The sequence below is a fragment of the Cucurbita pepo genome, chromosome LG01, assembly GCF_002806865.2.
Source record: "Cucurbita pepo subsp. pepo cultivar mu-cu-16 chromosome LG01, ASM280686v2, whole genome shotgun sequence".
NCBI classification, from domain to species: Eukaryota; Viridiplantae; Streptophyta; class Magnoliopsida; order Cucurbitales; family Cucurbitaceae; genus Cucurbita; species Cucurbita pepo.
The window spans coordinates 2,256,562-2,282,525 of NC_036638.1; the positions used below are offsets into that span (position 1 = coordinate 2,256,562).

Here is a 25,964-nt window from a genome sequence, read left to right on the forward strand (position 1 = left end):
CATTTCTGCTTCGTGCATACCAGCTACGAAGGCTTTATTCTAGTTACACTATACAGAGTTTTAAGGGAACGGATAGAGTTCTCTGGTGAAATACCGTCAAGGATTTAGTTTTGGTAGATTTGGGTAGTTAGAAATTATTATTATTTTTTTTTGAAGATAAATCTAGTGACTTAGATGATGTTTGGGCTTACTGTAGTTTTGGCCCCTACTAATTTATGACTTTCTTTTGCTGAATCCCATTCAGTTTTTACGGTGCTTTTTTCAAATATTACTTCCTTCCTCAACTTTTATTATGTGGGTGAATATCTTGACCTACACTCTCATTTTTGTGACAGAGGGCAGACGCATCAACCAACTGGAAGGAGTTCACAAGTCCTGAAGGAAGGAAGTAAACAATCTAATTCAACAAATCTAGTTGACGGCAAGGCTTTTGCTTCTTGAATGAATATTTGAATCATTAACCTTATTTAATATGTGAATGTGGTACAGATATTATTATAACAAGGTCACCAAGGAATCTAAGTGGGTGATTCCTGAGGAACTGAAGGTTCATTTAACATCTTTCTTGACTAAACATACTTGTAGCTTTTCAACTTTTAATCTTCCGGTTTAATTAATTGTTTCCCATTCGTTTTGGTGTATTGAATACGTGAAGTTGGCTCGAGAGAGAGCAGAGAAGGCATCTACGCTAGGAACAGAGAAGGAACCTGTTCATCTCGAACTCCCTTCTGTTTCTTCCCTGGAAGCACCTTCTACTACTGCTGATACAACGTCAACTGCCAAAGGACTAGCATCTAGCACATCGTCAGTAGCAGCTGTCGATTTACAAAATGACAAGGACACCTCTCCTGCTGCTGTTTCAAGTGTAGAAACAAATGGAGTTCAGTCACCCGTCAATATCATTCCTTCTAGTTGCGCTATCTCAGAGAATGACAGTGCTGCTGGTGCTGTGGAGGATACTACTGTAGAACCCAGGTATTGGCAGTTATATAACTGAACACTTGTTTTGGTTGGTATGTAGGGTGAGTTTGGGGTGACTTTTGAGGGCAGTGTCTCTGTTTGCAGCATTTTCTCCTACGAACGCTTAAAGTGCTTCTTTTGTTAACACTTTATAGTATTTTTAACTAACCATACACCATGAAGCTTTTGAAAAGTGCTTTTAAAGAAAATAGTAAGATGCATGTATTTCTTTATAGTAGTAGGATGTACAAAAATTGAATGAAGCATGGAATTAGAGGGCTGAAGGGAAACTTACAAAAGGCCATGATAAAAATCTTCCAGGTAGTGAGCCACAATGAATGAGTGTCGTAAAAGTGAGTTACACGATAGTTGATTTTTTAGTTGTTTGGAAGATAAAAAATTATGAAAGAATCCAACTTCAAATACTTGGGCATACCTAAAAGATACCATCAACACCATCAACATTGTTATGGAAAAAAAAGAACATAAACAATAAACTATGCAATATTAGCTTGATTGGACCTTTCTATTGAATTTTTTTTACTTTCTATGCAAATGAAGATTTATTAATGTATACATTATGCAGGAATGATTTGAACCAGTCTTCTGCTCAGGATACTGATAGTTTGATAGATGGCGTTTCTGCCCAAGATCTTGAGGTAGCACTTCTTTCTTTTTAGTTCTTATTATGATTGGATTTATTTCTTTTTTCCCACCCATTATTAATTGTTCTTTATCATTATTAAGGAAACGAAGAAAGATATATCGGAGGAGAAAGTTGAATTTACAATGGAAGAGAGGGCTATTGATCAGGACACCTCTGCGTATCCAAATAAGCAGGTAACGATTCTTCCTAACCTATGTTGTCTTTTTTCCACTGTATGTCTTTTTGATTACTTATCTTTTATGTAGGAAGCAAAAAATGCATTTAAAGCTCTCCTGGAGTCTGCCAATGTTGGCTCTGACTGGACGTGGGATCGGGTAATTGAACTAAATGTGTCCTAGTTTCTGCTGGTATTTAAGCCCCCATCTATAATTTTTATTTTAATATGTCAGGCCATGAGAATTATAATTAATGACAAACGATATGGTGCTCTGAAAACACTTGGAGAACGGAAGCACGCTTTCAACGAGGTATGGCATGGGTCGACTATTTCACGCTAGTCCCGTCTTTTTTACTAGGTTTTGTCTATTTAATCAGATAATCTTGTAATGCTGTGAAATTTCTGAAAGATTCTCCCGTGATGCTGGTAGTGATTGTTTAGGAAGTAATCTGTGCTTTGTTGTATGTCACAGTTCCTCGGTCAAAGAAAAAAACAGGAAGTGGAGGAAAGACGAATTAAACAGAAAAAAGCGCGGGAAGAATTCAGAAAGATGCTGGAAGTATGTTTCTCCTCTCGAAGCTTGTTTGACCCTATTCATGCACAATTTTCTTATCTCTTACCTATCTATGATTCCATGCAGGAGTCAACAGAGGTGACTTCATCTATGAGATGGAGGTTGGTCTTCTACCATTTATGTTCCTTTTTTATTTTCAGCTTTGTTATCATGGGTCGTTTGTTTTCCTTGTGATTTGTGTTGGCTTATGAAAATTTTAATGAACAGCAAAGCCGAATCAATATTTGAAAATGATGAACGCTTCCTAGCAATTGAAAGAGATAGGGACCGACGTGATCTCTTTGACGGCTACTTGGAGGAACTCAAGAATAAGGTATGCATCTGTATGCCTGCCTCCCACTTTCTACCTTTTCTACCACGTTTTTCCTTCTATGGATAAGTCCATTGGTCAGCTTTGCCTCTATTTATTTTGGCCCCATTTGTTGTGGCCTGGCTTTTTGTATGCCCGTTGAATATCATTTAATTTTCTCTATGAAAGTACGGTTTTCTTCTTTCAATAGAAAAACTTGTTGAAGAAATAGAAATGGATTAAATTCGTCAATTTGCACAAGCATGTAGCTGTATAAAGATCTTGAGTAAAATTCATTCCAAAATGGTGATTGGATTGATTAACTTTCAATTGCTTGAATATGTTTGGTACATCATCCAGTGTTGCTGCTCGTATTTAGCACTAACCACTTAGCTAGAAGCCTAACATAATTTGGTGTCAATTAAGTGTTTATTTCAGCACAATTTAAGTGTGCGATTGAATAGAAAATTCAACTGTTTGCACCCCATTTGAAAGGCGAGACAAGCTACCACTAGCTAGGAGCCTCTTTTTGTAACAGCCCAAGCCCACCACTAGCAGATCTTGTCCACTTTGGCCCGTAATGTATCGCCGACAGCCTCACGGTTTTAAAATGCGTATGCTAGGGAAAGGTTTCCACACCCTTATTATGAATGCTTCGTTTCCCTCTCCAACCAATATGGGATCTCACAATCCACCCCCTTGGGGGCCCGGCGTCCTTGTTGGCACATCGCTCGGTGTCTAGCTCTGATTCCATTTGTAATAACCCATCCCCACCGCTAGCAGATATTATCCACTTTGACCAGTAACATATCGCTGTCAGTCTCACGGTTTTAAAACGCTTCTGCTAGGGAGAAGTTTCATACCTCCATAAGGAAATGTTTCGTTTCCTTCTCCAATCGATATGGGATCTCACACTTTTCCTGTTACTTAGCTCCTAAAACAATGTTGACATGCATGTTGGCATGTGTTAAGCAGATTTTTAGTAAACCTAATTTCTCGGTTGAGTTGATGAACAAAAGCTGTGTTGTGGACAACGTCTCCCTCTCTCTCCCCCTCTTTTTTAATCAACAAATTTTCATTTTCATTAATATGATGATTGTTGTTGAATAGGAGCGTGCAAAAGCACAGGAGGAGCGTAGTCGTCACATTCTGGAATATAGAACATTTTTGGAATCTTGTGACTTCATTAAGGTACTCTTTTAGCTTTTTTTTTTTGCACCGTCTAACAATCTATAATTTATTATTGTACTACTTTGTTGTACAAACTCAATTGAAGTGTTATGCTATGGTATTCCTTTAAGGCTAGTAGCCAGTGGCGTAAAGTACAAGACCGCTTAGTGGTTGATGAAAGATGTGCACGCCTTGAAAAAATTGATCGCTTGGAAATTTTCCAGGTAACTTTTTGCATTCTAATAATTGTACTAATGCTTGTTTGTTTGTTTATTTATTTCTTGTTTTTTTAATGAGAAACAAACTCGTTATTTTAATGAGAAAAGGAGGAACAATCTAAAGGCCTTGGGAAAGTGGGATTCCTCACCCTTAAGAGAAGACAAAAACATTATATTGTACTTTTCCCGTTTTATATTGTGAGCAGAGCTCTAATGGAAGTATATTACAGGAATACCTACGTGATTTAGAGAAGGAAGAGGAGGAGCAGAGAAAAATACAGAAGGTACGTCTGTTTGCTATCTTGTTTTATATTTTTCTTTTCCTTCAAATAAGGTATTTTTTCTGAAATTTTGTGAACAACAGGAAGAACTGAGAAAAGCAGAACGTAAAAACCGTGATGAGTTCCGCAAGATGATGGAAGAACACATTGCTGCGGGGATTCTTACACCTAAAATTCATTGGCGTGACTACTGCATGAAGGTCGGCAGTCGACATTTTCATTATTCCATTTCTTAATTGTGTTCCTTGCTCCACGATATCTTGATTCTGTCTGCTGAAGATATGCACCTCTCACCACTTCCCTCTTCGTCTCCTCAGGTTAAAGAGTTGCCTGCATATTTGGCAGTTGCTGCAAATACATCTGGTTCAACTCCAAAGAATTTGTTTGAAGATGTTGCTGACGAGATCCAAAAACAAGTTAATCCTCTATATCTCTTGATCTCTTCTTGAGTACCTGACAGACATTCTCATTAAAAATGTTGTGATTTCTTGACGCTTATATTGATTTGGTTAAGGTGATTGTGATAGGAGTAGTTAATTTGTTGAAAGTTAGTCTCGAGTGTACTCACAAGGGGTGTGTCCAAATACCTTGAAGGGAGTTATTATACATTCTTATCTTTCATCTCAATTCTTTGGTTCCTGACTAAGTCGTTTGAAAGTTAGAATTACAATTATCCTTATATTTGAAATGCTATGTTCCATTACTGATCTTGTAAAGTAGAGTGTTTTCCTCATGAAATCTCCCTGTACTAATTTCTATTTCAAGCTGTATTATCGTCGATCCCATGTCTAGATACATCTCTATACTTTTCTGATTATTTTACTTTTGTGGTTATTGCAAGTCTTTCCGCGTCACTGTACTCGTGATATAACTTTCCTGCCTCCACTTTCGCATTGATGAAATGCTGTTCTATTGAGGCTGATTTGATATTTCTTTTTGGGGCCGGTATTTTTGCAGTATCGTGATGATAAAACGAGAATAAAAGATGCTTTGAAGCTGAGAAAGGTATTGTCGGTCTGCATAAGCTCTTTTTTTTCCTTGTCCATCACTGGTAGCTTGTATGCCTAATCTCAATCTCTTGGGACCATCAGATTGCAATGTCATTGTCATGGACACTTGACGACTTTAAAGCTGCCATTTCAAAAGATATCAGCAATCCTCCAATATCAGACAGCAACTTAAAGGTACTTTTTCAGGCCTACTCTTCCTTGTTCTTGATGGAGTCTAGCAACCTACAAAAGATCTAGCCTTTTTATGAATGTGGTCTGAGTGATAGTCTTGAGTGCTTTTCACGTAGCTTGTTTGGTTGAATAAGTGATTGACCTTCTTTAGTGATGGTCTTAGGTGTCTCAGGTTGGGATTCTGATCTTGTAAGGCTATCTGTTATCATTGTCATACAGGTGGCTGGTGGAGCCTTCTCTTTCTATGAATGGTTGTTTGTAATACGGTGATACATGTTGGATATCTAGTATCTATAATCTAGCCTGTCTTCGTATTGAATTAGAGATGCATTTGCTGAAAATTAGAAGAGGCCTCGATGCTCATATAACTTGTATTTAATTGTTTACGTGATAAATTCTTTGTATTAGATACCCTCGTCTTATTCTCGATAAAAATTGCTGACTTGAAATACTTTCTATATCGTTCACATGTTCTTTCTCATGTGCTCCCCTTTTAATCATGCATGGACTTGGTTTGCAGCTAATTTTTGATGAATTGCTCGAACGGGCCAGGGAGAAGGAGGAGAAAGAAGCTAAGAAGCGTAAACGTCTCGGAGATGATTTTTTTAGTCTTTTATGTTCATTTAAGGTTTGTCACTTCAATGCCAGTTTGTATCTTAGTTACATAAGATTAACCGAGTAAATGAGTTGGTCTTTTTTTTTGCATTGTTGTAGGAAATATCTGTATATTCAAATTGGGAAGACAGCAAACCCCTTTTTGAAGGAAGCCAAGAGTACAGGTATTCCTTGTTGTCAACATGTTATTTCATATCATATAGTTTGTTTTAAAGCTTAGACCTCTCAAACAAAAACAACACTAAGCGAAAGGAGGACGACTTGTGATTGAATTTAATTTTTTTTAGTTCGATCGAGGACGAGAGCTTCTGTAAGGAAATATTTGAGGAGTACATTGCACAACTGAAAGAACATGCAAAAGAAAACGACACTAAGCGAAAGGAGGAAAAGGTATGAATTTTGTTGTCTATTAGTTATTGAAAATATAAGCAGTGGAAGTATATGATAATTTTCCCAGAACTTCATGGTTATGCTTGATATGTTTTATCCTTGGGCGTGTGAAATGGACCATCAACACTCGACTTTTCGCTGTGCCTATATGCATGATAGCATTTAATATAATGTCGATCTTATGAATTTCTTTTCGCCAATTTGATAGGCGAGAAAGGAAAAAGACAAAGAGGAAAGAGATAGAAGGAAGGAAAAACACAGAAAAAGCGAAAGAGAAAAGGAAAGGGAAAAAGAGGAGAACTCGAAGAAAGATGGAGTAGACAATGAAAATGCTGATGGTTCGGATACCCTTGAGTCGAAAGAGAACAGGAGACTGGAGAAAGAACGTAGTAAGAAACAAAGAAAGAGACGGTATAGCGATGAGGAATATTCAGACGAAGATGAAGCAGGTCATGATCGATCGAAGAAATCCCAATCGCATAAAGACCGGAAGAAATCTAGGCGGGTACGTTCCTTTTTCTTTCCCATCACAGTATACTTATTTCTCTCTAAATACCAATGTCGTTTAATTCTATGCCCCCTTATTCGTCGTGTCGTGGCCTCGCATTTGATTTTATAGCATGCATCTGCTCATGACTCGGATGGTGAAAGCAGACATAGAAGGCACAAGAGAGAACATCGAAATGGCTCGTCTAAGAATTTTGATCACGAGGAGCTTGAAGACGGGGAATGTGGTGACGACGGGGCAAGTAGGTAGTTTTTTTACTCCTATATTAACTATTAGTGGGATTTTTATTAACCTAAAATATTTGATGATGTTTAAATCCTTTTTTGGCTTTGTGTATACACTAATTTATTGTCAATAAGCTGTCTCTGTTGGTCACAAACGTATTTTTATGCCTGGATTTTCATTTTAAGATAGTAGACCCTTTGTATTGAATTGAAGAGAAAGCTATAACTTTGAAGTTGGGGACTAGAGCAGGATGTGGTACACTTTAGACGAACTTAAGAAGAAAATTGCTTCCGTCCTTTATTGTCTGCCCTTGCTCACCACAAACATGGTCGAGTTGCTTCCCTCCTTTCCTCTCAGCTCTACCCTTGCTCACCACGAACATAGTTGGTCGGGTTGCTTCCTTCCTTTCTTCTCGGCTCTACCCTTGCTCACCACAAACTATAGTTGGTCGGGTTGCTTCCCTCTTCTCTTCTTGGCTCTACCCTTGCTCACCACAAACCATAGTTGGTCGGGTTGCTTCCCTCCTCTCTTCTTGGCTCTACCCTTGCTCACCACAAACCATAGTTGGTCGGGTTGCTTCTCTCTTCTTGGCTCTACCCTTTCTCACCACAAACTATAGGTTGTCAGGTTGCTTCCCTCCTTTCTTCTCGGCTCTTCCCTTGCTCACCCCAAACATAGGTTGTCGGGTTGCTACCCTCCTTTCTTCTCAGCTCTACCCTTGCTCACCACAAACATAGTTGGTCGGTTTGCTTCGCTCCTTTCTTCTCGGCTCTACCCTTGCTCACCACAAGCATAGTTGGTCGGGTGTTTACAGAGACTTGTTTCCTTCCTTTCTTCTCGGCTCTACCCTTTCTCACAAACATAGTTGATCGAGTGTCTACAGAGAATTATACTTGACCTATTCTTTCAATCTTGAATTTCCTCTTCAGATCTCCTTAGTTGAGTAAAACTATTTGTGGCTGTACCCAAAAAGAGTCCTAGTAATTCTAGCAGCACCATTGGTTGCATTACAAAGAACACATGCTCTGGTCTTTTTTTCTAGCCAACCCAAGTATAGCTAACTGTAGGTTATATATCTTAAACGAAGAGGTCAGAGGTTTGAATCCTCCACTCCACACGTCAAACTTAAAAAAAAATAGAACTAAACCTCTCGATCTTTTAGAACGGTTGGCCACCAAATCTTGTGTTGCAACTATTATGTGAAAAAGAAGAGAAGCCCGTGAAGATCAAGGGGGGAAAAGGATGGATGAAGTATGAACAGCTGACTTTTGAACATTGATAAAGAGGCAAATATCATAGAGAGTTGACCATATATGATTCTCCTTTCATCTCTCCCTTGGTGTCTCTTATTGCTTCCACTTTTTCTCTCTTCTTTGCCCACATTATATTGTCATAAGAACAATAGAACTATTGCTCCATAGCCTTCTCTCTCATATGTTTTATCAAGAAACATGAATCCTTGAAATTTTTGACCTGACTGTTGATTGAATAGTCAGAATGTTACTTTAGAAAGTCTTATTTATTTATTTTTTAAATGTCTTGAAAATTAGGAATTATCCCATTCGGCGAATTTCAGCTAATAGAGAGATAATAAAGTAGCACGACTCTTTCCGACAATTTATGTATAGTTAGGTTCATAAGTCAATATATATCTGTTCAAGTTGATTCTTCTCGATAATCAACCATATGAGTAAATTAGCTAATAATAAAGTTCTTTTTGACATAAACATAGTTCAATCAATTAAGTCAATGTTTACCTTATTTTAAAGACGGGTGGCTTGGCCTCCAAAGCTGACCGACTTTTAGCATTATTAGGGAAATCGAAATCATATTTGAGGACCTACCCATATAAGCATATCATTGAAGCCTCCCATTATGTTTAGCAATTTTTGGATGCCTACAAGAGGCATGCCTAATTGTCATCATTATCATTATGCTTTCTTAGTTTTGTTTCCCACATTTAATGCACCTTGTTATTTAATATACTCCCTCCCCACCAAAAATAAGAATAATATATTAATCAAATATTTTCTAAACCATATATTAAAATCTCGAACTAATTTAAATCAAATTTTGGAAAATAATTTAACTTTTCAATATATATATATATTTTACACATTTATCAAATTTATGTTAAATTAATAAATCAAAGCAAATTTAATTAATCAAATATATGCTTAAAAACCCCATGTTTCCTCCAATGGAAATAATTATAGTAATGATAATAATTTGTGGGTGAGAGACATAGCCCTAATTATGTAAAACAGCCCTTAAAAAAGAAAAAACCAAAAACCTAGAATAGACAAGATTGGGACGACACATCGATTGTAGCATGTGAACTTGTACAACCAAGTATGGCCCGACACTTTTCTCACGAGAATAGCCGTTGACAAATGCGTCGTATATTTGCTTTTAAACCGTCCTAATTATTTCCTTCTATAAATTTATATTAACCTTTATACAAAAATATTATTTTAATTTCTCCGTATTAAATATAAATATTCTTTAAAAGTTAATAATGAATCATATAATTAGAAAAAAAAAAAAAGAATTGTTGATATTTTATGTTACTAAAATTCATGATGGCACATTTGCCATGAAGTTCCGAAAATGCCCCTCACAATGTCTTTATATTCATCTCCACAGTCCCTCCTCTTCCCCATCTCTCTCAATGGCTTCAAAGCTTTTAAACTCCATCTTCACGTTTCTCTTCCTTTTCTTCTTTTTATTCTCCTTGACGACCGCCGTTTTCGCTCGGTCCATTCCCGGCTCTACAAACACGTCTCCAGGGACTACTCGAGACGAGGTACGTGAATTTATCAAAACTTTCTATAACTAATATAATGCCCGTTTAAAAGTAGTAAATATTGAGTTTTTTTTTTTTTTTTTTTTTTTTTTTTTTTTTTTTTTTTTTTTTTTTTTTTTTTTTTTTTTTTTTTTTTTCNAGGAAAACTCTTGCAGCCCATGCTGATTATATCTACACAGATAAGCAGAGACCATGAAGATTATTTGCACCTCATTCTTCGAATCTTTGACTTTTTGGTCAAATGTATATTATTAACCAATTGAGCTATGTTCGGGTTGATTAAACTCGATATACTAAACTTAAATTTAGTTACTTCTTTCGAGTCATGATATCATATTGTGTATTCCATGTCAACACGTCCGTGTGTTAAAAAAAAAATACGTTTTTTTTTTTTTTTTTTTTTTNTTATTGATAAAATTGTTTTTCATTGAAAAATCATAAAATTTTAATTGATGAAAAAATAAAAAGGGCTTTTTTGACATTTCAAATGAGTGCCTCTCATTTATGTTTTTCTTTTAATTATTGAGGTAATTACAAAAATTGGAAAGAAACATTATTTATATTTATAATTTTTCTTTTATAATTTTATATTTATGGCAGTTTCGCAATTAAATAACGTCTTCATAAATTAACGAGAGCCACAGAAATAGGCGCCAATGTAAGCGCAATTTTCCCGCCGGGAAAATCACCGACTTCACTTTCTCTTCTCCCTCTCCCTCGTACCAAACCACCACAACCGCAGCCCGTTCATCGAAGACAATGGCTGGCGCGGCCGTCGGAGACAAAAAACAGTTCTGGCTTCTGAAGACGGAACCAGCGGAGTGGTCGTGGGCCGACCAAGCCGCGAACGGCGGCCGAACAAAGTGGGACGGCGTCAAGAACAAGCAAGCGCAGAAGCATCTCAAGTCCATGAAACTCGGCGACCTCTGTTTCTTCTACCACTCCGGCGCCAAGGCCCGCCGCATCGTTGGCGTGGTTTCCGTCGCACGGGAGTGGTATTCGGAGGGCGATGGCGGCGACGCTGTCGTCGACGTCGAGGCTGTCGGGGAAATGAGAGAACCGGTGGATTTGAAAGAGATGAAGAAGGGGATCGAAGGGATGAAGGATTTCGCGCTGTTTCGGCAACCGAGACTGTCTGTTGTGCCGGTAGCGAAGGAGATTTGGGAGAAGATCTGCGAATTGGGAGGCGGATTTGAAGGGGATGGAACAGATTGCCGCCATGGGAGTGAGGAATAGAGCTTGAATTTGAATGCTGCACGCAAGGTGTTTGTGAATATGCGTAAGTGAATTTTGTTGACCCTCTTTTGATTTAACATGGTGTTTTGTGAATTAAAATGGAATGGCTACGGATTTCTGGTTGGAATGTTGAAGAATTTTGAGGGGCTTTGATATAAGAAGCCAAAGGTCACTTGTTTACATTCATAAAATGGCGCACTACATGCGTACGTCTTTCTTCTATATATATGGAAGCTCTTCGCCACTGACAGAGTCCAAGACTCCGAAGCCATTCAATCTCACACCTCTTTCAACACAATTCCCCTTCATCTTCTTCTTCTTCTTCCCTTCTTTGAAACCCTAATTCTGCAAAATTCCTGTTTCGATTCTTCCATTTGGAGATTTCAGCGGATTCAATGGCGAATCAGCTCGGCAATTTGGTGGAATCCATAAAATCCAAGGTGAAGGCACTGAGGAAGTCGAAGAAATCGAAGAAGCCATACATAAAAATGGACAAGAGCGCGAGCGTCAAGATTGAAATCCGTAGCCGAAAAGCTCGATTGTTGATTGATAAGACCTTGAAGGTCGCCGATCGTCCTGGCGATCGTACAGTTCCTTAGTCTCGTTGTGATCTCTGCGCTTATCGACTCTCAGGTTTATAATCGCTCTCTCTCGCTCGTTATTTTCCCCTGTAATCTTCGCGGAATGTTCTGGTTTGTGATGATTTTGTTTCGGTTTGATCGTGTAGCTACCGATTCTGAGTTTCTCATACAGATTCAGATATGGAACCGTCTCGGATAAATAGCTCCGATACCAAACAGGTAATCATGAATAGCTCCGATTCTGAGTTTCTTCTTCATTATCCTCAACAAATCTCAATCGCCATCTCGATCTTCCTTATTAGATTTCTACTGCTTGCAATTCATTTCAACTCCTCGAGATAGAAGATTTCGAATCTTTTGATTTTGAAACAGAACAGTTGCCTGATTTCCATGTGTTTTCAACTTTATTGGGTTTTTTTTTTTTTTTTTTAAAAACTAAACAAACATAATTTAATTAGGTAGGCTTTGACTCGGAAGTTGGGCCTTTTGGGCCTGACTTAAAGAGTCCAGCAAGGAAATAAAGCCCGATCTAATTGGGCCTGTATTTGCTTAAATATTGGGCCCGGGCCCAAATAGTTGTACAAATTCATCATAAACTAAGGTGGAAGACAAGCTTCTAGATATCTTAATTAATTCAAAGCTTGAAAAATCCAAATAGCCTTTGTCACAAGAAATGGGAACATTCAAGTTAAAGAAGCAAAATAATAATAATAATAAATTTAGAAAAGGAATTTACGGGTTTTGTGTTGGCTGTGGTTGGGAAGGCAGGGACTGGTTTTCCCATACCTCTTAAATCCACTTCTACCCAATTTGATGGAATTCAGTGAGGCAAAACCACTTTCTTTTATTTTTATTTTTATTTTTATTTTTATTTTTATTTTATTTATTTATTTATTTATTTATGCAAATAATTCATTTGGTTTCTCTCTCTACATGGAAGGGAAGGATCAATCTGCAATAAAATAACTTGAGAGGGCATGTGGGCAGCATTAGAGTTTTGATATCCAAAATTCCCAATTTGCTATTTGTTTATTCAGTATTTTGCAGTCTTTTTAAAGAACAAATCAGACCATTTTTCTGTCTGTTGAATCCAATTAAACAAATCAGAAAGGAATTTTTAAAATTTCTTTAAAATTTTAATTTAATAGATATCTTTATCGTAACATGCTTAGCTAACGAATAACGTGTTCGTATCTGTCACGTTTCAGATACTCGTTAGCACAATAAATATGTGTTCATAGTTATAAGTCCAACATTTGTTAGATACATATTGAAGGATGTTGTTTTGTTGTGTTTTTTTAAGAACCAAAATTTAGGTTTTGAGTATTGTTTGTGGATTTGATAAAATCCCACCTAATCAAATCTAAAACTTTTAGGCATATTATTACTTGGATGAAAGTTTTGTGGGTGTTTGTCATTTTGTGCTGATTTGTGGAGAAAAAATAGAGTGAGGACCTGAGGAATATTCAGAGCACACTCGAATTAAATTAAATTAATCTGATTTGTTTTGTTTCCTATTGACTTTTGCCCATTTGCTGCTCTGCTGGTTTCCATTCCCTCTGGCTCCTCTGTTACGAGAGTAACCCACCATTTTCAACCTACCTTTTTGTACCCATCCTCAACTTTGTGAGCTCCTTCACACAATTGGACCTATAGGATTTAGTACTCGATGGTCCCAATATTTTCCTGCATGACATGGCTAGGTTCGAGTCTTTCTAAATTACTTTGTTATCACTCACTTCAAGAGGTCACTCAACGCTTCAAGTATAGCACATTTATTTACTTATGAAGTTTCTATAATTGACTCATTGAAAAGTAAGGTGCACCTTATTACATTGGTGTGAGTAGTAAATTGCTCTCGTTCGGATGTGTCGTGGTTAATTCATGTTTCTAGTATCACACTAACAATATTTCAATTTTAAACAAAGAAAATGTCCCTACACCTCCAATGTTTAAAGAGATTTTGCCTCTCAATTTTCGAGCTACAATGAACTTCAACAAAGAAATGAGCTAATAGTAAGTTTAAAATGAAACAAATCTCGACTTCTTCGATAGATCTTCGCCTTACAACCGCAAACTACTGAGAACCCATGAGAACCCATGAGAACCCATTACAGTTGTGTATCGAATACGTGACCTTAAAGTAATAATTGAATTTTCTCTGTCAGCCAATCATGTTCATTCCTTTCTCCTCCAAAAAAAGAGCAATAATTGTGTTCAAGTTAGGCAAGATGAGGCAAGGTCAAATTGGATAGGGATGGCTGTGGAAGTAGTCATTGTTGAAAGAGTTGAGCAAATAAATCAGACACACTGTTCATGATGTTCTTAGAAACTCAACTTTTTTGCTCTAATGTTGTTTCCCATTGCATTGACAGTCACAAAAAGGAAATAAAAAGAAGATGAAAAGAAGAGAAAGGGAAACAAAACCCATCTCTTCAGAGATCCATTTCCCTCTACATTTGCTCATCTCATTCCTATTCCTTTCCCTTCAAACCACCTGTGAAAGAAGCAGATTGGACACGTTCAGTTCATAAATTCCAATACTCAAATCAAACCCAGTGATTCATTAATCATGAATTGCCAAGAACACAAGCAAATAACTCAACTGGTTCTTTTGTAATCTATTTCCTGATAGAGAAGATTGAAGGAACCCAAAATGCTCTGTAAATGATGATCTTTCCTGTATAACCAGCAAGAACACAATGTCAAGTAATATGATTATTGGACCTTTCTTTTTAGTGAAGGAGGGAAGAACAGGCTGCTAAGTACCTCAAAATGACTGGTTTGAGACAAGCCCAAGAAGCTTTCCATTGAGCCTTGATTGGTGAAGTTATTCTGAAGATTTGAAGGAAGCAACTTTTAATGAGTACCCAATTGATGGATAATCATTATAGACAAAGCTTAAAGAGATTGTTCAAGAAACTTACAGCAGTGAAGTTGCGAGCAGGGGAGCTAGCAGTGTCATCTAGGAAGGAAGATGGCTGATCATGACATTGATATTCTGTAATTTTCTGCTTCTTTCCCTTGTTCTTCTCCGGTGTTACTGACTTAGAAGCATGAGAGAAATGCCCATCGTCTTCATGAGAGCAAGCCTCATCTTCAAAGAAATGTGGAGGGCCAGAAGATGCATCAGAGACCATAGAAAGATCCTCCTCAACTTCATGTTCTTCAGTAGCTTCAGCTCTCCAATATCCATCACAGAAACCACTTTCTCGGCCAACAATGCGATCAGAGCCGCCATGAGAAAGAAAAGATTGCTCCAAATACAGAGTCCAACCAGACTCACACCCACCGCTACACTCAGAACCCAACAAATCCATAATCCCAACCCTTCTTTTTTCTCTCAGGACTTTTATCAAACAGGTTGTGTGCAACAACCCAATTCAAGAAGAAAACAGAGACTTAATCAAAATGAGATTCCAATTCCCACAAACAAGATTTCAGCAACCAAAGTGGAGAGTAAGCAATCTAATGAACAGAAATCCCAAAACAAAAAACAGGGTTTGTCCTGAGGATTCTCCTGGAGTGAAATGAATTGAATCAAAATGAAAAAAAAGTGCCAGTTGGGGTGTGGTGGGTTTATAGTGTTGATGATGCACGTAACAGAGAGAAAGGCCACAACCTCCTCACATGCAAGACAGCGAGGCATTAGTACGCTCTTAAAACCAAAACCAGGTACACGTCCATATCTCCTTCTACAGTAAAATGGATATCTATTCACACATTCAATTCCCCTCTCTCTCTCTCTCTCTCTCTCTCTCTCTCTCTCTCTCTCTATCTCTTCGGTTTGTGACACTGTTTGGTCTAATCAAGCTGGTTCGGTTAAAAAATGATATCTGGAAACGTGCGGTACTCGCCTGAAAACGCTACGGGAGAAGCGATTGTTTTGGTTTTAGTGTCCAGAAATAGAAACGATTTGGCTTTGCGTACTGTACGAGACAAATCAAATCTCCACCACCACCTCTTAATTCCTTTTCTGTTTGCGCTCTTCTTCTTTCTTCCATTCTCTCTCATTGCCGAATCAAAATCTCTCAATGAAATGCCTAATTGTTCGTTGATTTCGTGTTCAAATTCGGATGGAAATCCACAATTTCTCGTTCCGATTAGGGTTTCTTTCCGTTAGTTTTGTGCTTTGGAGCAGAATTTTGGCGGCCGTTTTTGTTTGTGTGAGAAAGGGTTTTGGGCTCTTAATTCCCATGATCTTAATATACTTTATAGTTTAATTAATTAGGTATTTTGAACCAAATAAAATTAATTAGGTATTTAATTCCTTCTTTTAGGACCCGTCCCAATAATTCAACTAGTTAAGACATATATTTTCGATGAAATAGTAGAAAATTGAATACCTCCCCCGACATACTGAACTAAGAAAAAGACATATTTACCCCTTAAAATTGAGGTTCAAATCTACAAAAACATAGAGTCAGTGTCGGTCGAAGTGCTCAAGTTCAATTAAAGAGAACGACATAACTAGAAAACGACGTTTGTGGTGGCATATAAATGAGATATCAATGGTGTAGGTAGAATAAAATTATCACGACCCCATATGCTAAACATCAATCTTATCTCCAAAAACCAACTCATTCATAGATTTGTTGACCGATAAAGAGGTCGGCATTGCTAAAAATACGAAGGATCTGGAAGGACAGATGTCATCGAATTATATCTTAAGAACCTTGGTTCGGTTTATAATATAGCTATCACAAACACGAGCGTGTAGATTTGAATCTACAATCTAAACGTAAAAATGTCTTAATCACTAAGCTGTGTTTCAATCGAGCAAGTCCATCAATTAAGTTTGCTCGTAATAATATTTTAACCACCGAGCTGGGTTTCAACCAAGTGGGTCCATCGACTAGGTTTGCTCGTAAGAATATTTTAACCATCGAGCTGTGTTTGAACCCGAGTGGGTCCATCGACTAGGTTTGCTCGTAAGAATCTCACGTGTATCTCTCTCTCTAAAACATGAAAGAAAACACACCGTCGTCTCTACCCTTTTCAAGAAATACGCTCAGCTGTGGTTTTGCCTCTAACGACTAACACACACACGTGGGCACGTGTGCTTTTTTTTCATATCTGAATTCCCCAAATATTCACACACATGCTCCCACGTGCGCACGATTTTCAACCTCATTTCCCTCTTCTTTCTATTTTTCCCCCAAATCTCTTTTTTTTTTTTTTTTATTTCTTTTAAAATTAATAAAATTTCACACTTGTGAACCATGGGTCCTAATTCCAATGTTTTTTTTTTTATTTTTTATTTTTTATTTTTTATTTTTAAATAAAAAATAAAATAAAGAATAAATGTAATTTCCACACCTCAACATTCATTGCCCATATGTTACACCATTCTTTTTGTCATACCTAGAATTTGATATTTTTAATAATAATCCACCGTGCAGTGTCATGTTCTTCACATGATCATGACAAGCCTTAACAGAAACTCAAATCTCATTATAAATGAAATTCTCGTTACACTTTTGTTTGGCCATACACGTCATCAGAGTGTGCATCTCATCTCGTTGTTCTGATTCTCAACCGCACAATCACGCTTCATGATGTCATCAACTTTCACTGTCTCTCGAGCACGCTTATAAAAAAATCGACCCATGAGTCAATTATATCACTAAGACATCTAGAAATGACTGACTCGTTATTGACGTGATATTTTGACATTAAATGAAAAGGGATCGATTGCATAGAATGGTCAAAAAGTGGGCAACTACTCTCACCAAACATAACATAGATGAATACACATTAGAATAGTAATGTGAAAAAGAAAGGGGAAAGAAATGAAGAGGGCTTAGGCATAGATTATAAATAAAAGAAAGAAGTTAGCACAAAAATAACTTTAAATAGAGGCCATGTGCAATTTTCTCTCTTGGATCCCTCATTATTGATACACCCATATGAACAACCTCATGCTAGGAGCTTGAAATTAAAACCTTGCTTCCAAAAAATATATATATATATATATATATATGCCCCTTTCATTTAAATCTTGTGGGGACGTTTTATTGATCTCATTTGTGATATTATTGAGTTGGAGGATAAATTTAATCCACGTAATTATTTCATCAATTTTGACTGTGGGTCATTCTTTTTTTTTTTTTTTTTTTTTTTTTTTTTTTTTTTTTTTTTTTTNTGATTCGATAATTGTACTATATATATATATATATATATAGGCTTCTCAAATTACACGTTTTTTTTTTCTTTTTTTTGTAATAAAATCAAATGAAAGGTACGGGATTTTACACTAATAAAAATATTTTATTTCAAGTTATATTATGAATTTTAATTTTAATTTTTTTTTTTTAATATTTAGCCACGTCTATAAAAATTTTAAGGCAACCAAAATGTTATTAGGGTTAGAAAAAGGGAAACAATTGAATTTACTTTTAATTTCAATTATATAATACATAGCTGAGAGGGGTAAAATTTAAATTTTTTAACCGAGGGATATGGGGGACCAAGGTGTAAAATAATGCCAGCAGGATATGGGTGGTAGACACCTGTCAGATAAATAAATGGGTTCGAGCTGTGGGGACCACATCAAATTGCCAACAAAATTTTAAAAAATCATCCTAGTCATTTTTTGTCGTGTAGTGAAACTGGCTGTAAGCGGGACGTTGTACGGACGGCCGTACGAGGGCGTCATTGCACCGACGGTTCATCGTCGCCCACAAAACCAACACATCGCCTCCGCTTAACATGGTTCTGTTTCAGACCCGACCCGACCCGATCTTCTACACGTGTGAGATTATACCTTTTTCATAAAGAAATCGAGATAAAATAATAATATTAATAATAAATTATTATTTAAACTTATTTTGAAAAAAAATGCAAAAGATTTTTGTAACTTTTCAAAATAAGTTTAAATAATAATATATTTTTTAACTTAGGATTATAATATATATATTCTTTTTACTTTTAAAAACTTCTAAAATTGGAAGAGGATCCATTTTGGAACTGGGCCATGCAATGTACAGCCCATGGCCAATTAAATGCAAATGGGCTTAAATTCTGGCCCATGAATTAAGGCTGTGGGCCCAAACTAGGTGGAGAATTGGCCCAGCCCATAAATCATCACGTAAACTGTAATAAATACGGTCAGCTTTTTTTATCCAAATGTTATCACTAGGCTGCCCTACAGCCACCCTAATCTATGAATGTTCATTAATGTCTCCCCAATAATTCAATTATTTCATCTTTTCTATTTAAATAATAACTCAAAAATTAGTAATTTATTTAAAAATCACCCCTAAATTTTTAATATTATTTAAAAAATATTCTTAAAACTTTAAAAACATTTATTCGTACCCGTATCAGTTATAAAAAATACACATAAAATTTTAAAAGTATCGTTAACACTCTTAATATTTATAAAAATAAAAATAATTTTTTTTTCGTGGATTATGGACAGAAACCATCTCCCCTTATTTTAAGGTTTTAGTGCTATTTTTTTTTTTAAATTTAAATTCAGGAATATTGTGTGCTAATTGTAAATATATTTTTTAATTTTAAAAATTTTAAAAAAATTATGGATATTAACGTTATTTTAGAATCATTTTGAAAATTTAAGATTTTTTTTTTTTTTTTGGANTTTTGGATAAATTATTGTTTTTTTTTTTCTTTTTTTTTTTAATTTTTTAAAATTAGAAGAATATATTTGGAAAAAAAATGTAAAGTTGAGAAATAATTTAATTAATTTAACCTGAATTTGAAGGGGTTGTTATCCACGTAAGTAAATATTTATTGCACCGAGAAAATGTAGAGACAAAAGAGAATGATATTAATTTGTAGGTTTGAACGGTACCCTTGGTGGAAGGGTGTCTAAATCTATTGTATTTAATTATTGTGGCTGCTGACACGTAATTGCCAACGTGTATATAATACCAATTTATAGTCAAATATGGCTTTTTAAAATTTTTAAATTAAATTAAATTAATGTTTCTATATAAATCAAAATTATGGACATTTTGATGTGAACTTGTCGGCAATTGACTTATTTTTCAAATCATTCTTTTAATTTCCATAGTACCAAAAATAAATATTAGAACTTCAAATAAAAAATATAAACGTAACTTTCAACGCGTAAAAATAAATTTTTTAATTTATTTTGAATTGAAAATGAACTACTAACTTAAATACAAATTATCTGTATGGGTCTTGAAATTTATTGTATTCATGTCTTACGCATCTTAAATCTGTGAGACTGGCAGAGTGGTAACTCATTTGTCTTTAAATAGTTAATATATTTAAGATTTTTTTATTTTTTTTTTTTATTTTGAGGATATTATAAAAATTTTGAAAAATCTAAAAAACTTAAAAGTATTTTTAAATTACTTATATCCAAAATTAACAATTATAATAGTATAAATAATAATTTTTTAAAAATATAAATATTGAGATAAAGATTTTAATCTTCGAATTCAAGAAGAAAAAACACGATGTTTTAATATTTCTACTGTACTAGAACCCGAATAGGTGTGAATGTCAATTTATATCTTGAAATCTTGATAGGGTCATAGAAAAGTTAGGGCATTTTCTATCTTTAGTTTGATTATCATTGAAAATAAAATAAAATCTTTTCAAGTTTATATATATTTTGTTTTTTTGTTCTTTTCTAATAATAATTATTAATAATTGTGTTTTTCAATTTGATTTTCTCTCTCTCCAACTTTATATATATATCAAGTTGGAATTAAAAAGAAAAAAAAAAAAAAACCAATAATATTATATTTATATATAGGCATAATTGTTATTAGTTAAAAAATATGCATAAATATGAATGTTAACATAGCTCAGCTGATTAAAATATATATTCTCATCTCCGCGTGTTATTAAATCGAAACAAAAAAAATTATACACATTAACATATTATTCATGCACGTGTAGGTTCAAACACAACAAAAATATCTAGACTCTTTGTGTCCAAGCCTATTGCTAGAAAATATTGTCAGCTTTAGCTAGTTAGCATCGTTCTTAGTCTCATAATTTTAAAACACGTCTATTAGAAAGAGATTTTCACACTTTCATAAGAAATGATTCGTTTCTCTCTCCAATTGATGTGAGATCTTACCATCCACCCCCTTGGGAGCCTAGCGTTCTCGTTAGCACACTGCCCCGTGTTTAGCTATGATATCAGTAGTAATAGCTCAAGTCCACCGATAACAACTATTGATCGTTTTAGCTCGTTACGTATTGTTGTCAACCTCACAATTGTAAAACGTGTTTGCTAGAAAGAAATTTTTACATATTTATAAAGATTATTTCGTTATTCTTTCCAATCGACATGGGATCTCGTTTAGGGTCGGGTGAATTTGCATAAAGAAATGGAGAAGAGGGTAGGTGGGTGAGTGGGTCAGCTTTGTAACATATATTTCGAAGTGTGTCAGCTTTGTCCCTAGCTCAAGCCCATCACATGAATCAAAAGAAAAATATCTTTTTTATTTTTCAATTCAATTTTGACTCTTTTCAATTTTTAGTATAAAATTTAAAAATATTTCCATAATGTAATTTAAATATTGTTGGTTCAAATCTTTATCTCGGTTAATTTCAACCAATAAGATCATATCATTTTTACTATTTTATTTATACATTCAAATTATTTCTAAAATAGTTAAAAAAAAATGTCTTATATAATATTTTTAGTATGTGTCAGGATTTCTATATTATTATTAAGAAAATTACAACTCAAATTTTATTATAAAGTTTGGTTGTGATCGAACATTTTTATTATTTAAATGAGTAACAAAAATTTAATTTAGTACGATCATATGACGTGACATTTTGTTTTAATAATTTGTCGTTAATTAAAAAAAAATATGCCTAGTATCGTTTTTATTACAAAAACAAAAAAAATAAAAAATTGAGAGAAATAATATTTTGAAGTACAAGATGATCTCCATTATTATTTTTTTTATTTTTTATTTTTTATTTTTGCTAGTTTCATTAATCTCCAATGATGCTTAGTAAAATTTAACTAAAATATTAAACTATATTAAAAGTAAATAATAATGATTAAAATGTGATTTAATTAATTAATAAACTAAGATGCCTCACATATAAACAAAAACAACATTGAATTAAAAAAAAAAAACAAAAAACAACTCTATTTATTTTTGCAATTATTTTTAAAAGAATAATAGACAGGTAAATTATGAGGGGTTGGGTTTTTGTTAATATATCGATAGTAATAACTTTTTTAACCTAAAGAAAGATGGTTAATTCTACTTTTGAAATTTCATGGTTAATTTTAAAACACGGCATTAATGGTAACTTAACAAGGGTATTTTTGAATTTTTTTAAAATGTTTAAGGGTATTAATGAAAATTTACAAAATATATAGTTAAAAGTTAAAAGAATATTAATTTTTACTCAGTCCATTAAATATCAAATTAAAATTTTGTGGTTAAAAACATATATATATATATATATTAAAATATATTGAAATTAAAATGAATAAATAAATAAGTGTTGGCCTAAAAAGGAAGGAAGAACAGAAAGAGAGATGTTGTAGGTTTTTTTAAAGTTGTCGTTCCCTCTAAGAACCTCAAGTTGACGTGACATGTCCTGCCTCTTACCCCATCAAATCAGATCATTGACACCTGGCATTGTCTCATTGGTTCTATCTCCCACACTCCCTCCCCTTCACCCTCATCCTTTCCGCCTACGTGGCATTCCATCTCACGCCTACGTCATTCTCTCATTTTATTTATTTATTTATTTATTTATTATTGGTTTTCCTTCACCAAGCCTCAAAGTGCATGTCTATTGTTTTAAAATTTAATCTCCTATTAATGTCTAAAATGTTTAATTTTTTTATTAATAAAAGAGGATTTTGACATGATATTAGGAGAAATAACGTAATAAAAATGTTGGAAAGTACATCGAAATTAATTTATCAATTTGAGATATAGTTGAATTTTATTAATAGATTGAATTCATTGCTTTAATTATGAATATATGTTTATTGCATTTCTTTTAACTGATGTGACAATTTTTTGAAACTATACTTTTTTTTTTCTTATGAGAAATAATTTAGAGATTAAATTAATTTTATTTGTCAACTTTCATTATTATTGCATTTTGATTTTGTGGACTTTTAATTATAGTAATTTTATGTTTGCCTTTGTGAAAAATATCCATTTACCCTTGTATTTTATTATATAAAATAAGAAACTCTTTAAATAGAATGGTAATTTTATTTTTTAAAGTTTAGAACAAACAACAAATTATTATATGAGATGGAAAATCGAGGTCGTTTTATATATATTTTTATTACATATTCACGTAATTTCTCCACTAAGAATAAATAAATATTATGTTAATGGAGTTTTGAAGAAAAATTATCAACCACATGATTGAAATTACACACTCCACGTGGACCAATGAAGAAAAGTAAAGGGTAAAATCGTCAATACAAAATAAGAATACTTCCCAAAGGGTCTCTCATCATAATCTAATCCAATGAAAATCACAGCATGGAATAATTCATAAATTATTGACTTCTATTGTTTCCCCATCATGACTAAAACCTCATTATTTTCCCATTTTACCCTCCGAATAACACAAATTACAAAAGTAAGGTATTTTTCATAAACTTTCTTGGATATAAATAAAGAAACAAAAATAAAAATCTTCCCTTTTTGTTGTTTGGAGATCCATGCAATCTCAACCGTTCAATTTATATGGTCAACGACAAAGAGAATGGCGACCAAAGAAAAAGGGAAAGAGAATGACCACTGATTTTGAAAAAGAAAAGGTTAAAAAACTAAAATTAAATAAATATATATATATAAATAAAAAATAAAAAGCTCTCTTTCTTTCACCCTCCCTATAACAAATGACACGAAGGTCTTATCTACTGCTCCTGTACATCCGGCGCAGAGGATCGCAGCCGTTTAGTCTGAGGTTCGGCTGAGGGAGCGGCGGGTTCATGGCTAGTAGAGCCGAGATTGTCCAAGCGCGTGTCACAGCTACCGCATGCAGCCGCGTCGAGCACGCCGACTGGACTCGGGGGAGCCGGCTGCTCGGCTTCTTCATTCCGTTGTTTTCGGAGGCCTAACGGACACGTGTCAATCACGTACTCCTCCATTAGTTGGTGACAGCTTCTCACCATTTCCTACTTTCAATAAATTTTTTAAAATTATTTTGACAGCAAAAATATTTTAACCCCAAACGCCAAACGCTCCTTTTTTTTATTATTTTATTTTAATTTTTCGCCTTAAAAAATAAAATAAATAACTAATTAAATTTCGAATTTGGTCCCTGATGTGGATTTTAATTTCATTTTGGTCCCTATAAATTTCGGTTTGTTTCAATTTAGTCCTGTTTTAATTGTTTATTCACACAAAGATCAAGATTCGTACAATATTAAAAATATACATTATGTTTTATTAAATAAGAAAAAAGAGGAGGATTTTGTTTTTGCATACTAGTCCCTACAGAATTATGAAATTCGTTTTCAAACACATTGAATTAGTACTTACGACTCTGTCCGCCGTAAGGAAATGGCCACAAACCGCTGGAGAATCCAATCGCTCACCAGCAGCGCAGAGAACGGCGGCGGCAGCAATGGCGGACGGCCGGAACCCCAAGAAATCGATCACTGAAAATCATTCCAATTTTGTTTAAAAGACGAAATGGATAAATCGAACTAAGAACGAAGAAGACAAAAAGAGAAAAGAAGAAAACCGATTAAATATGATAATAGAATGGATTTAGGTTTTTTTTGTCGTAAGTACCGCGTGTAGTGCTAAGAATGAGATCGGAAGAAATTGAGAAGAGAAGATGGCAGTCGTCGCCGTCACTATCGCAATCGCCGCCGTCTGTAGCGGAAGAAGAAGGCTGATCGGAGATGAAGTGGTGGAGGAAATCGAAAGGCGTGACGGCGCGTAATCTCCAATTGAGAATAGACATGATCCAAAGCTCCATTCTCTGAACCGTTTTGGGCTCGAAGACGTATTGAGGCTCGAAGATTTGGAGGTCCAAAAGCAATGGGACCTGAGGCTCCTCCATTTTCGCTGCTAATGACAAACACGCCACCGATAGCAGCTGAAACGGCCATCCATTCCGCCGCTGCAAAAAACAAAGCCCTAAAATCATCAGCCTCAAAATTCCGATTCGATTCTCGAACAATCGAGACAAAAACAAGGGGGAAATCGAAATAGATCCTTAACCGGAAGGAAATTGGAGGAGAGAAAGCGATCGAAGTAATTAACGGAGAGAATCGCAGTGACCGGTTTGAAATTGTAGTGAGCGTGCACCTGCGAAACCCTAATCGCTCTTAAAAAACAAGAACAAAAATGCGAAGAACGCTAATGAAGTAACGATTAGTAGTAAACCTTCAAGATCCAGTTGATGGAGTCATGGCGAGCGGTGACGTCGATCGACCGGTCACGACACCGGAGAACATAGTCACGGCGAGGCATGTGGTCGAGTTCCGACTGAAGAAGGGTGAAAATGACAGAGTCATCGGAGGAAGAAGCGGCAGATTGATGAGGAGAGAGAGACATTGAAGAGAATAAAGGTCACCGGAAAAGAAACGGCGACGGCATTGGAGAGGAGGAGGAGGAAGGTGAAACGGCGATGGAGAGTGGCGGTGGGATTGTTGGGAGGGAAGGCCATAGCTTTATGCGTTTAGATGGAACATAGTCAATAATCTGCACTCAGTGAGAGAGAGAGAGTGTTTGTGTCTCTTTCTCTCTCTTATTATTTTAATTTTTTTTTATTTTTTAAAATGAAGTGCTGAGTGAGCGAGCGAGTGAGACAGTGAGAGTATTTGTGGGGGCGCTGTAGCTGAGTTGTCATTTAATTATTGGTTAGTTTCTTAATGAGTTTATAATCCACCTCCACACTGGATAACTCCTCTTTTTTTTTTTCACTTTATTTAATTCATTTTAATTTCAAAATAGAATATTTAATTACTTTATTATTATTTTTTTTTTTAATTTTGAGGTTGGGTTTTTAACTTTTTATTTCAATTTAAAAGAATAAAAAAAGTGATAAATAATTTGAGTAAATTCATTAAGATACAAAATATAAAAAAAATAATAATAATAAATATGGAATGTCCATTATTGATAAAAGCATAATTTTTTA

General features: G+C 34.9%; 5 protein-coding genes across 8 annotated transcripts in view; 3 read left to right on the plus strand and 2 right to left on the minus strand.

Annotated features, from left to right (window-relative positions):
- The window catches only part of LOC111797953 (pre-mRNA-processing protein 40A-like), a 14,639-nt gene extending 7,197 nt beyond the window's left edge, over nucleotides 1-7,442 (plus strand). For all 3 annotated transcript variants that reach the window (XM_023680887.1, XM_023680885.1, XM_023680895.1), the window contains exons 8-29: nucleotides 336-388; nucleotides 490-547; nucleotides 656-975; nucleotides 1,547-1,619; nucleotides 1,708-1,800; nucleotides 1,873-1,941; nucleotides 2,017-2,094; nucleotides 2,257-2,343; nucleotides 2,425-2,459; nucleotides 2,566-2,671; nucleotides 3,758-3,838; nucleotides 3,949-4,041; nucleotides 4,266-4,319; nucleotides 4,400-4,516; nucleotides 4,634-4,732; nucleotides 5,274-5,321; nucleotides 5,408-5,500; nucleotides 6,018-6,125; nucleotides 6,212-6,276; nucleotides 6,400-6,502; nucleotides 6,711-7,007; nucleotides 7,122-7,442. In XM_023680887.1, coding sequence (XP_023536655.1) covers nucleotides 336-388; nucleotides 490-547; nucleotides 656-975; nucleotides 1,547-1,619; nucleotides 1,708-1,800; nucleotides 1,873-1,941; nucleotides 2,017-2,094; nucleotides 2,257-2,343; nucleotides 2,425-2,459; nucleotides 2,566-2,671; nucleotides 3,758-3,838; nucleotides 3,949-4,041; nucleotides 4,266-4,319; nucleotides 4,400-4,516; nucleotides 4,634-4,732; nucleotides 5,274-5,321; nucleotides 5,408-5,500; nucleotides 6,018-6,125; nucleotides 6,212-6,276; nucleotides 6,400-6,502; nucleotides 6,711-7,007; nucleotides 7,122-7,259 — 2,268 coding nt within the window. In that variant the 3' untranslated portion in view covers nucleotides 7,260-7,442. The remainder of the gene's footprint in view (nucleotides 1-335; nucleotides 389-489; nucleotides 548-655; nucleotides 976-1,546; nucleotides 1,620-1,707; nucleotides 1,801-1,872; nucleotides 1,942-2,016; nucleotides 2,095-2,256; nucleotides 2,344-2,424; nucleotides 2,460-2,565; nucleotides 2,672-3,757; nucleotides 3,839-3,948; nucleotides 4,042-4,265; nucleotides 4,320-4,399; nucleotides 4,517-4,633; nucleotides 4,733-5,273; nucleotides 5,322-5,407; nucleotides 5,501-6,017; nucleotides 6,126-6,211; nucleotides 6,277-6,399; nucleotides 6,503-6,710; nucleotides 7,008-7,121) is intronic.
- Nucleotides 7,443-10,546: 3,104 nt separating this feature from the next.
- Nucleotides 10,547-11,459, plus strand: LOC111793054 (thymocyte nuclear protein 1). Its single transcript, XM_023674796.1, has 2 exons — nucleotides 10,547-11,304; nucleotides 11,380-11,459. The coding sequence occupies exon 1, from the start codon at nucleotides 10,801-10,803 to the stop codon at nucleotides 11,275-11,277; it is 477 nt and encodes a 158-aa protein (XP_023530564.1). The 5' UTR covers nucleotides 10,547-10,800; the 3' UTR covers nucleotides 11,278-11,304; nucleotides 11,380-11,459.
- Nucleotides 11,203-12,182, plus strand: LOC111793132. Its single transcript, XM_023674913.1, has 3 exons — nucleotides 11,203-11,320; nucleotides 11,665-11,910; nucleotides 12,005-12,182. The coding sequence occupies exons 1-2, from the start codon at nucleotides 11,317-11,319 to the stop codon at nucleotides 11,874-11,876; spliced, it is 216 nt and encodes a 71-aa protein (XP_023530681.1). The 5' UTR covers nucleotides 11,203-11,316; the 3' UTR covers nucleotides 11,877-11,910; nucleotides 12,005-12,182.
- Nucleotides 12,183-14,097: 1,915 nt separating this feature from the next.
- Nucleotides 14,098-15,990, minus strand: LOC111792982. The gene is made up of 4 exons (XM_023674668.1): nucleotides 14,786-15,990; nucleotides 14,628-14,693; nucleotides 14,465-14,538; nucleotides 14,098-14,355 (listed from the first exon to the last, which is right to left on the minus strand). Exons 1-4 carry the CDS (start codon nucleotides 15,176-15,178, stop codon nucleotides 14,322-14,324), a joined length of 567 nt encoding a protein of 188 aa, XP_023530436.1. The 5' UTR covers nucleotides 15,179-15,990; the 3' UTR covers nucleotides 14,098-14,321.
- Nucleotides 15,991-23,390: 7,400 nt separating this feature from the next.
- On the minus strand, nucleotides 23,391-25,594 carry LOC111788631 (cyclin-D2-2-like). Of its 2 annotated transcripts, XM_023669043.1 has the most exons (5): nucleotides 25,208-25,589; nucleotides 25,043-25,129; nucleotides 24,608-24,941; nucleotides 24,353-24,471; nucleotides 23,391-23,985 (listed from the first exon to the last, which is right to left on the minus strand). In XM_023669043.1, exons 1-5 carry the CDS (start codon nucleotides 25,376-25,378, stop codon nucleotides 23,725-23,727), a joined length of 972 nt encoding a protein of 323 aa, XP_023524811.1. In that variant the 5' UTR covers nucleotides 25,379-25,589; the 3' UTR covers nucleotides 23,391-23,724. The 2 variants fall into 2 exon arrangements, with proteins under 2 accessions (XP_023524811.1, XP_023524819.1); XM_023669051.1 differs by lacking the exon at nucleotides 25,043-25,129 and having other exon boundaries at nucleotides 25,208-25,594.
- Nucleotides 25,595-25,964: the final 370 nt, after the last annotated feature.